This window comes from Scaptodrosophila lebanonensis, unplaced genomic scaffold (assembly GCF_003285725.1).
Source record: "Scaptodrosophila lebanonensis strain 11010-0011.00,11010-0021.00 unplaced genomic scaffold, SlebRS2 tig00000089-arrow-pilon, whole genome shotgun sequence".
Classification (NCBI taxonomy): domain Eukaryota; kingdom Metazoa; phylum Arthropoda; class Insecta; order Diptera; family Drosophilidae; genus Scaptodrosophila; species Scaptodrosophila lebanonensis.
In genome coordinates, this window is record NW_022060565.1 from 4,115,080 (window position 1) to 4,129,936 (window position 14,857).

The 14,857-nt window shown below is 40.8% G+C and overlaps 1 protein-coding gene across 1 annotated transcript in view; it reads left to right on the forward strand.

Moving 5' to 3' along the window:
* The first annotated feature begins 327 nt into the window (after window positions 1-327).
* LOC115626687 (potassium voltage-gated channel protein eag) overlaps window positions 328-14,857 on the forward strand; it is a 46,199-nt gene continuing 31,669 nt past the window's right edge. Inside the window, exon 1 of the mRNA XM_030522115.1 lies at window positions 328-406. Within this exon, the coding sequence (XP_030377975.1) occupies window positions 328-406 (79 nt within the window). The remainder of the gene's footprint in view (window positions 407-14,857) is intronic.

Sequence of the window (14,857 nt, forward strand, 5' to 3'; positions counted from 1 at the left end):
AATGTTGCCCATTGCTATTGCCATTGCCGTTGCCGTTCTTGTCGCCGTCGTTGTGGCCGCTGCCTTGAGTAATTAATGAGCGGCGCCGAAGCCCCACAAAGTATGCAACGCATCGCTAAAGGCGCGCAACTCGCGACAAGCCGCCCATGAACATTGAGTTTTGACTTTGGCCGTTGCTGCTTTATTTGAACAGAGCATCTCTGGAAATTGTTACCCCAAAGGGCTAAGGGCGATATCGGCGACGGGACAAAACAATCACAGTAATCAGTCGGTCATTGCGGAGGCGGAGGCGCAGGCGCTAGCAGCGTAGCGTAGAGGGGCGACAAAATGCCTGGCGGACGACGTGGACTTGTTGCACCGCAGAATACTTTCCTCGAGAACATCATCCGACGCTCCAATTCGCAGCGTAAGTATTTGGGGGTGTACCAGTAAGATAATCGCCACATTCAGCAATTCACCCGAACTGCAAGAATACTTACTTGTATAAACAAACCACACTCCTCTCATCTGAATTGCAAAGCAATGCAAATTTGAAAATAAATCACGCCACACCGAACAACTGTGCAGCTTCAAACATCAAGTTTTGTAAAGAATTGTTTCTTTTAATAAACATTTGTTCAGTTTATTTTGAAAATGACAAATTTGTTCGATGGGGTAAATAAAATTTGGTTTTATGGCGTCACTTAAAATGCATAAATAAAGAGAAAAATATTAGCAGCTAGACAATCTATGAATTGTTTCGTTGCTTACATTTTCCAACCTTTAATCGGAATATTTATAAACCATATGTATATAGAGAGATTTATTAGTTCATTGAAATAAACGAAAGATATATTTCACTCAAATACATAAGACAATTCATTTTTGATTTAAAATGTTCCTCTTGCCACTATCATTAGACGATAGCACTGGCAGAAAGTGTTTGTTTTAAATAAATGCTTGAATTCAAGTCTAAAAATTAGTTACAAAAAACTACGTATTACATTTTGAATCTTGTATATAATTTAATAATGCTAGTAGTTTAGATTTTGTGTGGAGAATGGTGCGATATGCGCTTGCTTTGTAAGGAATAAATAACATACTGAAATACTGGTTTGCATTTTAATAATTTATATAGCACAGGTATGTTCTTAAATAATCGGCATACCAGTAGCTCTTTAGACCAACTGTTCAATTGTTGGCATATAGTAATATTAGTAGCTTCCAGAATCGGCACAACTAAAGCACCTTAAAACAATCCAAGTATGGCTATAACATCGCTCCACAAAAACTGTACAGTATTTTAATTTCAACAAATTGGAGGGGGGCCGGTTTATTAATCAGAAGGTTTTGTGAAATGTTTCCACTTAGTACTTACTTGTATTAGACCAAGTATATTCTTATAATGTCCCTTTATTTTAAAGACAATGCTGACATTCTAGCATGGCTTGGGGCATTCCATGGCGCCTCGACCTTTGTGAATGCTGAACTTTTTATAAATCGGGGAATGAAATTAAAAGGGACGATAAGTTTGTTTGTTAAGTACCTGGAATTTAAGTGAAATGGTTGGCCAGATTTAATGAAAGTTCGTAAATGTTTTTCAACTCTTCCTTTCGTTGGCACCTTTGTGCAACTTGCAGCCAGTTGGTAGTTGGCAATAAAGTAGCAACAAAAGGAAGAAAAGGAGTGAAAAAAGAGTGGCCGAGCAATGGGGTAAGAGACAAGCTGGCATCGCTTTGTCGGGGCAACGAAGCGAGTCAAGCGTGCAAAGTTTTTACTGCTCTGTGGCTGGCAGTGCCAGCATTTGAAATGATTCTTCCGTTAAATTGTCAGTGCGCACAGGAAGCGCGACACCTCACACACCCAACCTACACACACACACACGCACACACACACACACACAGTGTCCGTCTCACATACACGGACATGGCAATGCCAACTGTTTAGATCTATAAATAGACTCAACCGCACACGGCAGAGAAATGTCCGGCGACGCGTCGGTTCGATGCCAAGTTAAGCGTCGGTAGACGTTGCCAGCATAATTGAAATGTAGTGGGGGGCTGGCCAGGAGTGGAGTGGAGTTGGGAAGTGGGGGGTGTTGCCATATGCCAATTAAAGGCAGCAACCTGTTGAGCAGCAGAAGGCAGAAGGCAGGCACGGGATAGATTGGGACTCAAGGTATGCTGGTGTGCGGTCTATTGTGGTGTGATGGCTGTGCCGAGAGCTAATGGATACAAGAGAGTGGGGCAGAGCGCTAAGGAACTGGAATATGTATACAAGTATGCATGATGTGGAGATGACGGCAGAGAGTGCGTGCTTGCCTGTGTGCCTGTGTGTGTGTGTGCGTGTGTGTGTGTGTGTGTGTGTGGTTGAGTGGAGTGTCAAGTGCTTGACCTGGAACTCAACGCCACAGGCACGCAAACTGAGGGCAGTTGCTTGGGTGGGTGGGCTCAGAGCGGATTACATAAATGCAGTGGCATGCGAGCAGCGGGCTTGTCCAGTGGCCACTGGCAGTGGCCAACAGCTGTTGTGAATGTATGGAAATGGGAATACCGAAGAAATGGGAGAAGGAGGAGGAGGAGGACGCTCAAATGTGTGTATTATACACAGTGCCGCCTTTCCTCCCCCCAAACGCGCAATCGTTGCTTTTCATTAGACACTTCAGCTGCTCACACATCGTTCGCATTGATTATAAATTGGGGATTATGAATGCAGTTGTTGAGTATTGCAATTGATTATAGATTCATGTATATATATATACATGCTTGAGTCTATGGCTTACTCTTGAATGTCGATTACTATATTTGCAATAAATGGAAATGCCAGATATTTTTCAATTATATTTTAAATGTAGCGCTCCCTAAACTCTCACTATCTATCCAATGAATGGTGGGTGAATGGTTGTATGGAACGCACAATATATGTATTATATAATAGAGTCAGACTATTTTGCTTTGCTCAACATTTGTGCCATAAGTAACAATAACAACAAACTGGTCAATTAAGAAAGGATAAGGATAATAAAGATTTTTACTGATGATGGAACAGGAGAGCATTTACAGATCGACTCATATACATACAAGTATATACTATATGCATATACTTTAAATGCATAGATTTTGCAGGTTATTTGACTATAATTATAAATTAATTTAGTTTCTGAAAGCTATCTCCTCCTGGAATTAGAAACATGATTTTATCAAATCGCACCTGAATTGCAATTCATTATAATGGCCATTAGAACGACCCTAACCTTGGACGAGAATGTGGCATGCTGACATGAGTGCGAGGCTGGTGAGCTTGTTTCTGGGAGAGGCTCTGCCAGAGACTACCAACATCAACATCATCAACAAACCAGTAACAGCAACAGAAACAGAAACAGCAGCAATGCCTTGACAGCAACGAGCACGTAATTAACAAACTAACGCCACTTTTCGCTTGCCAGCCCTGCACCTGTAACTGTAAACGTTGCTTGTAGTGTTGATGTTTTTGTCTTGGTGTTGGGCCTGAAAAGGCTCGAGGCAAGATGCAGATGCCAGTCCGTGCGTGCTCATTAGCAGAGCACCTACTGAAGAGTTGGCAGCCATGGCGCCCCCATATGGCAGGTTAGTTGACTTGGGTGTCGGGTACGAAGAATCCAAGCCATATGTATTTTCTCGCCCTTTTGGAATTTTAAACAAGAGAGAGCGCTACAGTCGAGCAAGCCCGACAGTAAAATACCCTGTACTCTCCACAAAAGGGAAAAATTAAAAAAAAAAAAATTTAAAAAAAAAATTAAATTATTAAAAAAAATGAATGAATGAATTAATTAAAATTAATTAATTAAATTAAATTAGAATACATGTTTATGTTCAGTTTAAACAGCATACATTTACATCAGGTACCTATGCGTGTTTATATGCGTGTATGTATGCATCACAAAGTTGAGCCAAAGCAGCAACAACAACAACAGCTGCGGGCAGCGCTGCCGACAGAGGCAGCGCATGAGCAGCGATTTTACTTATGGCTATAACTTTCTTCAGAATTGACCTATCATGATGAAATTTGGCACATGGACACATTAGTACTAACTGGATGTACCTACCAAAATTGATTTCAAACTTCCGAGAATTACGGAAGTTATAAGACAAAACACGAATTGCGGGGGAGTGGGGGGGGGGGGTGTATCAGAAAAAATAAACAAACTCGATCTGCCTAGGGCTTATAGGAACCTTGATACCAATTTTGGTTATCCTAGCTCTTGTACTTACTGAGATCCTTGCGCTCATACAGACAGACGGACAGACGGACAGACAGACAGACGGACATGGCTATATCGACTCGTCTTGTCATCCTGATCAAAAATATATATACTTTGTGGGGTCTGCCACGCCTCTTTCTGCCTGTTACATACATTCGCACAAAACTAGTATACCCTTTCACCCTCTGGGTACAGGGTATAAAAATGTATTATCAAATTTCAACACAGTACAGATTACTAATAACACAGATAGAATTTATCAAATGCTTCAAAAACCTACTAAGCACAGACTTGATTAATTTAATAATATTCGTATTCTTTCTTGAATTTTCCATTTATTAGGCACTTCTTAATTTGTGCAGATTTGGGCCAATTTTCGTTTCTGAATTCGTTTCAAATCATTAAAACGACTGTGTTAGTTTCGATGATGATGTCGAAGCACGAAACCGAATTGTTCAGTAATTCAGAATTAAAGCAGCTATTCGTGCAACTGTGCTTCGAAAGGGCCATCTGTTGTTGTATACTCGTATCTGTTCGACCTATCTGTTTACTAATCAGGGGAGAATTGAAAGCTGTGCACTTTCGTCCGGTCTTGTTTACTACGCCGTAATGTACACGTACACTGATTTCGGTTTGTATTTGTATTTGTATTTGCATTTGCATTTACCGCCTGTCTGCTTCATGAGTCACAGCTGAATGCAACGCCCAACGCAAATGCAATGACAATGACAGCATCAATCGCACGACAACCAGCAACATAGCAGCCGTCATAAGCAGTAAATGGATTGGCATCAACAAAAGTGGCAAAGAAAGAGACAGGGAGAGAGAGAGAGAGAGAGGCTAAAGCTGGTTTGGGGGCAAGAGGCTAATAAGCATAGCTTTCATATTCGTGCGACAGGAGACTTTCAATTTTGCTCCTTCATTTTGTCACAAGCGGATTAGGAAGCTGAGATTCCGAACCAGAAACAGACATAAGGTGGCCCTCCCATTGCAACAGGATTTATGGCGAGCACTCATGGTAGACTGTTTGGCTGTCAAGTGAACTATTTTAGTGAACTGCTCGGAGGGATCAGTCCCCCAGCAACCCCTCGCCACCGATGGGGACAGTGAGGCGCGGCTACATGTTGTCGGAAATACTCGAGCGTCAAAGTGAAAATACCAGCAAGGAAATAAACACGCACACACAAACGTACAATTCTCTACATAGAGATATAGATATACAAGTATGTACCGATGCACACATGAGTGCGAAAGACTGAGAGCTTATAGAAAGGAAGTGTAGCGTATTAGGGTGAGAAAATTGTGTCTGTCTGTCTGTCTGTCTGTCTGTCTGTCTGTCTCTCTGTCTGTCTGTCTGTACTGCGTTTGGACGAGGAAGACCGACGGCATTTGCGGCAATAGAATTTAATGTGATTTCCATGCCAAAGACAAATAAAAATAAAAAAGACAATAAATAAAAGTGAGAAGAAATGAGAGCAATCCATGCGTCCCAGCTTATATATTACATAACAAATTAACACAAACTGACACACTCTGACACACACTGGCATACTTTTGGCATAGGTACTATATACTTGTAGTATACATGCGTACATATAGTTTATTTTTTTTTTTTTTCACCCGACACCGACATCGGCTTCGGCGAAGGCATCATTTGTGTTTCGTCGTCATTTGTTTTGCTGCCAACTAGCAACGGACTTAACACACACTACACCGCCTCCGCCTTCGCCTCCTCCCCATCCTCCTGCAACACCACTTAGCACCATTCCCCACTTGATTTGTTTTCGTTTTCGTTACGCTTCTACGCTCGCCCCGATAGCAAATGGCCGCCCATTTGCATATCCAATCGTATATATCGTACGAGTATCGTGCGCCAAGCGTCTGTATAAGCATGTAGGCTATAAACATTTCTCAGCACACATTACGCATACGACGTGTGTGTGTGTGTGTGTGTGTTGGTGACTTGGTCGCCAGCTCGCCTGATTGAAATCCTGCCCAGCCCCAGTCTCAGTCCCAGGCCAGACCTTTCCTTTTTAGCAGTTTTCTTTGATCGACTCCAAGAGCTGCTAACGTTAACAAATTGTGGCCTGTGGGGCGTACTCGTATGCCAAAAAAATGAACTTCATAGCAAGCCGGATATTGTCAAACAACATTGAAATTGCGAAAAGGGAGAAGGGCAGAGCGTCTAGTTGGCAACGGAAGCTGTGGAATGGGGGAAGGGGGAAGGGGGATGTACCATTAGTCCCCAATTTAAGTTTAATTAGTTGACTTTATGCAAGGCCATTTGGCGGCGTCTCAAAGTGTGCTCCACATATAGTCCATTTGTATCCTGTTTATACAGTTCGATTTATCCCACACACACACACACACACACACAATCTTCGTTATCTGTTGACCTTTGGTGAAAATCATTAAAGTGAAGAGGCCATGAGGAAAAGTGCAAACTTTTTCAAAGCCAACTCGAGCCTATGTCTCAGCCTTTGGCTGGCCTGGACCGGAAGGTTTGGCAATTTTCAGAGGTTTATCTGCGACATACAAACACACACACACACACACACACACACACACACACACACACACACACACACTGGGCTCTTTTTCTCTGTCATTTTGTTTTATTTTTATTTTGGCTTCGCTCTGCGGTTTGTCTCGCACGCTTATCTAAAGTGCACATAGCCCGGCTCGCGCTGTTTGATCTTTGTCAGCATCGGCAACAGCGACAGCAACAGCATCAGCAACAACAACAATTATAATAAAAACAGAAACAATAAGAATAACAACAACAACAAGAAGAATAGGAGGAGGAGGAGGAGGAGGAGGAACGACTAAAAGAGCCAAAGTGGATAAAGTGGCTCTTGGCTCCACTCGCTTTGAAGTATTTTCGCAAATTCTGCGCTTTTTTGCTTTGTCGAGCGAAATGCTTGCCAAAGTGTTGTGCTGCTGCCGCTTGTTTGTTTGTCGGTTCGTTGGTTTGTTGGTTTGTTGGTTTGCTGGCTTTGTTTGTGTTTGCCTCTTTGTTTGCTTGTTTGCGTCTGTGTGTGTGTGTGTGTGTGTGTTTGTTTGTTTGTTTGTTCGTTCGTTCGTTTGTTTGTTGACAATTGATTGCGCACACGCCGTGAGGCCAAAAGGAAACCGCTTGTACCCCCTTATGTGAAAACTGTTTGCATAGGTCGAGCCTGTACTGTGAGCAGGTCAGCAACTGACTCAGCCCTTTGAACAGTCCACATTCGCACACACACACACACACACACACACAGACACACTCACTCGACAAGAAATACGACGAAAAAGTAGAGGAAGGCAGAGCGAGCAAAGCCTATAAATTAATTTGCAATGGCAATAAAAGTGCGATCTCCACACTTATTGGGGCACATCCATTGGATGACCGCATACATCACGTTATTATCGAATGCATTTGAGCCTGCCAGGAGCAGAGTTTAAATGCGACAAATGCAGTTGTGGTTACCTTAATTGGCACAGCAATCAACTACAGGTCGCTTAAGACAGAAAAGGAGGACGCAAGGGCGCTGTATTGAAACAAGGAGATAGTATAGTAAACAGAATAATAGAAGAGACAGACAAAAGACAAATAGAGATAAAGGAGAACAGTTTGTAAATGGAAAGGAAAAGAGCAAGAACAAGAAAAAAGAAATCATAAAGAGCAAGAAAGGACAGACAAATAAGAGGAAGGATCTAAGAGTGGTAAAAAAAATAAATAAAATGAATGTGAGAGTTATAAATAAAAAAGTAATATAGAGAGAAATCGATAAAGAGAGAACATTTTAGTGGAAAAAAACAAAGAAGGCAAGCCTTAGAGAGAGCACACTAAAATAGATAGGAACGTTTTAAATTAAAAATTTAAACTACTGATAGATTGAAGGAGAAAAGGATGCGTATTAGGTGGAATAGATAAATGAAGCCATAAAGATAAAAACATCCTAGCAAACTGACAATTCCATCTATCTAGCACCTTTCCTCTGTTGTCTATTTTGTATATGATTTGTATACAAAATTTTACCCATCCTTTTATACATATATCCTGAAACTGTTGCCTGTGCTTGAAGTTTACATGTTAACTATCTTTTTCTATTTATATTATTTCTATATACTTTTCTTCCACTTTCTATTGCATATTATAAATATATTTACATAATTTGTAGACTGTTAGATAATATTCATATCCCTTGGTAGAGCTGATTCTTAACGATTGCTATGGCAGACTTTATTTATAAAAGTTGTATGAGAAAAGATACCATCATCGGACATCATTCGAACAGATTAGCTGAAAGCCCGACTTGGACCAGCGTTTCAAAACGGCTCCCTAAGAGTTCATTTCACACTACAAGTAGTTGGAAAAGTAGTTGAAAAAAATGAATGAATGTATTTCCTCAGCACTATTTGTTCCAATCAGGTTTGTCTTAATATCTAATATCAGTTATCGTAAATGCTTGCTATTATTGATTAATGAACTCTAAGCGTTCGCCTTGCCCCTTCCCCCAACTTGAGGGGGCAGCAGAAACGAATTGACTGATGGCGATATGTACAACATCGATTAATTAATCAGCAATCAGCAATTGAATATTAATTTATGGCCTTCAAGCCACGCCATTGTCATAGATACCCGAGCGAACACTCACACCATTGTGTGTGGGAACCAACTTGGAAACGAAGTCGAATTGTTTTTCTTTGTCTACCCATCAGTTAACCTCAAGTTCCATTGCCACTTGCCTGCTACAATCGGGGCAGCTTTATCGCTCGCGCCCAAACATTTACACAGTCCTCCAATTGAACATGAATATTTCATTATGCCCCTCAACCGCAGTGCCATCCACAGAACCACCCATATGGCGGCTCCAACCTCCGCACCTGTAGCTGCTGCTGGTCTTGCACCTGCAGCCATGAGTGTCGCGAGGGGGGGGGGGGGGCGAGTTTTGTTCCTAGAACTCAAACACTGCAATTAAATATTAGCATCATTAGGAGTAATGTCTCGATTTTAACTTTTTTCTCACCCACGATGTGTACGCTAATTACAAGTATGATTCATTAATGATAAGAATTATATGGTAAATGAGATAATGCGTAACATCTGTTTAATTTTCTTCATTCCTTATTTCCCAGTCCACAAAAATAGTTCATTCAATTCATTCTAAATTGTTTTTACGGTGCATTAAAAGCAAAGTGGCCGCACTTTTCTTAAGATAAAGATAAAGAAATGTAGGTTTTCATTAAGAAACGAGAATTATTTAAATAGATGAAGCAAAACTAAACTTTGTTAACACTTTCTACAAAACATAGTCGATTATATACAGAAAAAGAACGCTTCTTTAAATATTTGGCAGATCAGTGGATAAACATATCTTTGTGTTCCTATGTTTCAAAAGCTTATAAGAATTACTGCCGTTTTTGTGAGCATTTTGAGGTAAAAAAGCAGATGTTGAACCTTTTGCTCAAACTGTCTTCGAAAAACGATATTGGGGGACAGTATTCGTAAAATAAAACACATGGCGCCAGCATGTCTTAGCATCGAAACAACATTTATCTAAAGATAGCAACATATTTTGTTTACAATTTAAGAGATAGAGAGAGTATCTTGCGTGCAGGATAGCCATCTATTTATTTGAAACTTTACTTACTTTTCAATATTATTCCCCTACAGATACTATATGTTTATATTTCTTATTGGTCTTAACTGAAGTATAATATAGTTTTTCTGCATTCGATAAATGTGCCCGCAAATTATTTGCTTTTCTGACTGCAGCTTACTCGTAAGAGATTTGGAATTTGGAATTTGTACGCCTTTAAATATGGTCCTGACTACACCCATGCCTGCATCTGGTCACGCATTCGATGCGCTCGACATGCAACAAGCTCGTGTGGGGAGGGGGGTTCTCCCAATGGCCAGCGGATGGATGATGGGCAAATGAGCCGACGAGGCGGTTAACAATTGCAATTACCCCGTCAATGTTGCCTCAATTCTCTCGCTCTCCCCCTCTCTCTCTCTCTCTCTCTCTCTCTGTCTTCCTCTCTTACTGGTTAGCCGTGGTATTGATTTCACGCGCCGTTTTCTTCGCCATCATGCGCCAAATGTTGTTCAACGCCTGCAAATTAACTTTGACTGGCAATGGCGAACGGCCAATGGCCAATGGCCGGTGGTGAACAGTGGACAGTGGACAATGGACAATGGATAGTGTTCGACTGCCTACCTTTAAATGTGTCATTACGTTTATTGATTTTTCTGATATATTTATGTATGTACGAGAACGGGGCCTCGGCCTGGGGCTGGGCTTGGGTGGGACTTGCTTTGCCCAGCTTTGCTTTGGTTTGCTTTGCTCGGCATTGCTTGGCTTGCGACACTAAACTCAACTTTTTTTTTAGACGTTGCGTCTTTGACCCGTTTCGGGGAGGCCGGAAATGCGCGCGCACTCGCGAGTTTGTTGCCTTGTTGCCTTGCCTTGTCGTTAGTTGTTGTTATTATTATTATTATTATTGAGCTTGTTGTTGTTGTTGTTGCAACTATTTTGCAGTTGCTTTTGTTAAGCCACTATAAAGGCAGTCCCGGTCGCCTTCTTGATGGCAGCGACACGAGAAGGTCAAATGGCGTGCTCACAAAACTGTGCTATATAAAAATAACAATAATCATATGCACGCCAGGGCCGGACTGGCAACCGCACCGTGCTGAATTGCGGTGGTGTAGGGCGCTGCGGGGCGGTCCATCGTGGTATACACGTATGCGTGGAGTGTTGCATGCTCCAAAGCGGCAAACAATTTATGGCCAACGAGCAGAGGGCTGTGACAGCCACGAAAAAGCCAAAAGTCGCCGTTGCCGCCTCTGCCGCCTTAACCATCTCTTCCGCATCACAGTGGCTCTCCTTTCGCGGAAAGTGCCCGTAAATATCAAATCATTCGTTCAATGCGATCGAATAACTGTTTCTATATTCTTTGATAAAAATGTTCATATTTGTTTCTATTTTTATTTATGTTGATTAGTCTTTACGTTTCCGCTTACAGAAAGCCTTCAGCATCTCCCTTAGCTTGGGTAGAGTCGGGCAGTACTAGATGGATACTAGATACTTAATACTACCGATATCGCAAAAATATTTGTGTTTTTTTTTAACTCTCATATGGGACCTTATTCTCAATGGATGCCATTTTCTTCTTAGTATAGTATTTTCAGAAGAAAATATTTGCAATTCCAAATTCATTAAACAATTTTCATGCTTATTGAAATTTCTCATTTCATTAAAAACATCCATTTGAGCATTTGTGGTAAAAGTGTCAATTCTTTATATCTTTATTTGGAAACACTTTTTAAAAGTCATTAAACCAGAATAAAAGTTAAACATAGAACGAGTTTTTCAGCTTACATTTTCTTTCTGCAAGCAGATATTTGGTTAAATATCTATGTTTTGGGTTCATTTCAGCGCTCTAAATGCTAGTCTTTAGTTGAATGTGTGCTAGTTTCCTGACTTCAAATTTGGTATTATAATAATTATATTATTGAAATGAGGCAATGACATTGTGATAAGTGGAAGAGGATATGGGAAATGAAGGCCACCTTAAAGGGGAGAGAGTCCTGCGATTAACCGGCGACAGAAGTGTGCTTGAGTAGAGTGGTCAACGAAGGTTGGGAAATTAACGCTTTAACACCATTTGGCGAACATCTACTTTAATATTATTAATATTATATTAAACAGGATTTGTTTAAAATAGTGAGTTCACATCTGTCTTGAAATTTCTCAAAACTGCTTAAAAAGGAAATGAATCATTTATGTTCGAGGCATTATCAATAAGGAATTAAAACAGTGAGTAAGTTCTTTACTTGGATGTTCATAATACTTATAATGTTGAGATACGAGTATTAACATAGCCATCGCTTCAGAAGAAAAACCACCCAATTGACAGTAAAACAATTTTAATGAAGAAATGAAAATCAGCTGGTCGAAAGAGAGATGGAAGAGTGCGTCAGACAGACGGACAGACGGACGGACAGACGGACGGACATGTCATGCTGATTCAGAATATATATACTTTATGGGGTCGGAGATGCTTCCTTCTGCATGTTACATACAAGTACTTTGCACAAACCTAATATACCCTTTTTACCCTACGGGTACAGGGTATAAAAAATGAAAATCAGCTGGTCGAAAGAGAGATGGAAGAGTGCGTCATAGACTTGTTTGAGGATCGACATCTTCGTTCATTCGCAGGCTATCGGTTGTTGCCAACAATTTTGACAAACCGTGTCACTGTGCACTGCCTTACGAATTACTTTGCGTGTTGCTTGCACGTGTCTTTGCACACATACAAGTATATGCATGTTTGTGTGCATGTGTGGGTGTGAGGGGAGTGGTTCTGTGCCAGCTTTGTTCTCGTATACACGTATATACGAGCACAAAGCTGGAAAAATACATACATACAAGTATAAACGAATTTCCAACTAATAAGTTGGCAAAGATTTAATGTCACTTAGTTGTTGCTGTTGTTGTTGTTGTTGTTGTTGCCATTTCCGACTAAAAGTCATTACACATGCCACTGCCCCCTGCTTTTCCACAGCGCCTGGTGTTGCTGCTCCGCCCATCACACGTGCTTAGCTCGAGCGGCGCAAGCACATAAATCATACGCCAGGTTGTGCAAGTTGTCCAAAGAGGGGCGGGTGGGCGGTCGGTCGTACGGCATAACAACCATAATCAAGCGTCATATGTTGTTAATACTGTTCTTTTTTTGTGCGGCACTGGCTTGAAGAATGGCTCCTAGGCCATGTTGAAGGCCATGGGCTAGTGGCCATGGGCCCACCTCGACCTAGGCCAGCGCAAATTTCACGCATCACTTGTGACAACTGATTTGTAGGCCAGTCCCACCCATCTGGCTACCTAGCTACCTGACTGTCCTACGCCCACCTGGCAACAAGTTGCGTAACTCATAAGCATTTCATTTGCAAGCCACACGTACTATACATTCCCAAACTCACTCTCCCAGCGCCGTCAATCACACATCGCCTTAATAATCCACAATTTATCAGCATTATCGACAGTGGGCCTCCATGCAGGTCAGGCTGGGCGCCTTAATTAGGCGGCGACGCCAAGCTCCTAACAATGGCTTGATGGTGACAAAGCGACCCCTAGCATTAAATGAAAGGCCACTTAAGACTTGCAACTGCCGGTCACTGCCCAAATCATGATTATGCGGTCGTGCCACCCCATCCACTGCAAGCCACCCGAGCCACCCGAGCCACTCAGGTCACCCACGGTCTCAACAGCCACCAGCCACCAGGCACGACTCCCAGGCCCCTTCCAAATTGGATTAAGTTGTTCTTGTTGCTTTTGCATTTTCTCGATAGCTGCTGCCACTTTTTTACTATATTGGGAAAGCTGGCGAGGTTTTTTTCTGAGTAGACTCGCGTGCCACTCGTAGGTGCCACACAATCGACTATTGTGAGAATATTCCGCGGCAACAACCTAAAATATTCATGCCACCAATCTACATAGATATGCACTTATATGAGCACAATGTAAAGATCATAAAATAGTTTTTACAGACATGAAACGATAAAACGTTGGGAAAAATATAATTGGATGCAATGTGGGGTCCGTAAATTATGCATCCAACCGACTAGACAGAGTTGCTGGAATTGCTTCAAAAAACACACTCCTAGTTGACCGATTTCCATATAATGTATTTCGTTTTAAGATACTGTATTAATTATTGATAGATAATAGTTACATTTTAAGCCCCAGAGGCACCAGAAGCTTTCGTGATCATTACTGCAATTTATTATTCAAATTGTCTGTGTCTGCCTTGGAGGGTCACTATCTCTTGCTCTATTTTTAGCTTAAGACTTGCACTTCAACTGCTTGTTATTGTTATCCATAGTCAGTTACATAGTCAGTACAAAAACGAAAAGACAAAGTATAAAGTACAAGTCTAAGGTTGGAAATAATATAAAGATATAGAAAAAAAATTACACACATATGGAAATTGTTATTTCAACAGGCACAAATGAGAAGCCAAGTGCTGGCGTTACGCGTGCTGGCCTGGGAACAGTGCGGTACGGTCTTATCATCCAAAAGCTGTTCTTCGATCATGAAGAAGGGCATCATGTTTCTTCTGATCATTCAAATTTCATTTAGGGGGCCTGGCATAGCAGGAAATCCACATTCATTTCTTGAGTAGGCACTCGGTTCGAATCACGCCGCAATGATTATAAATTGTCAAAGTTATGAAAAAATTAAATTATTGTCTAACCTAGGATAGATCTTATATAAAGATAAAAGATAAAAAAAAATTATTTATGCACGGCTCTAATTGCATTAATTTTGTATGCTTTGATATTTAATTCAATATTGGATTAAGTATAGTACTTTTTGTAAAATTTACCAATTAATGGTTAAAATTAATATTAATTGAAATAAAAATAGAATTAAACATTTTTTGTGAATTAAATAATTAATTAATAAAAAAGTCTCGCCTCGAATCACTAATTAGGGATATATACAAATGTTGTCCTTAATCATTATGGAATAGACAAATCTACAGCTTGAGTTTTATTTTTGATCAAAAAATAAACCTAAAAAAATAATCATTATCTTATATAGTAAGTTTTATTTTTTTGCTAAAAAAAAACGATTTTTGGAAAATAAT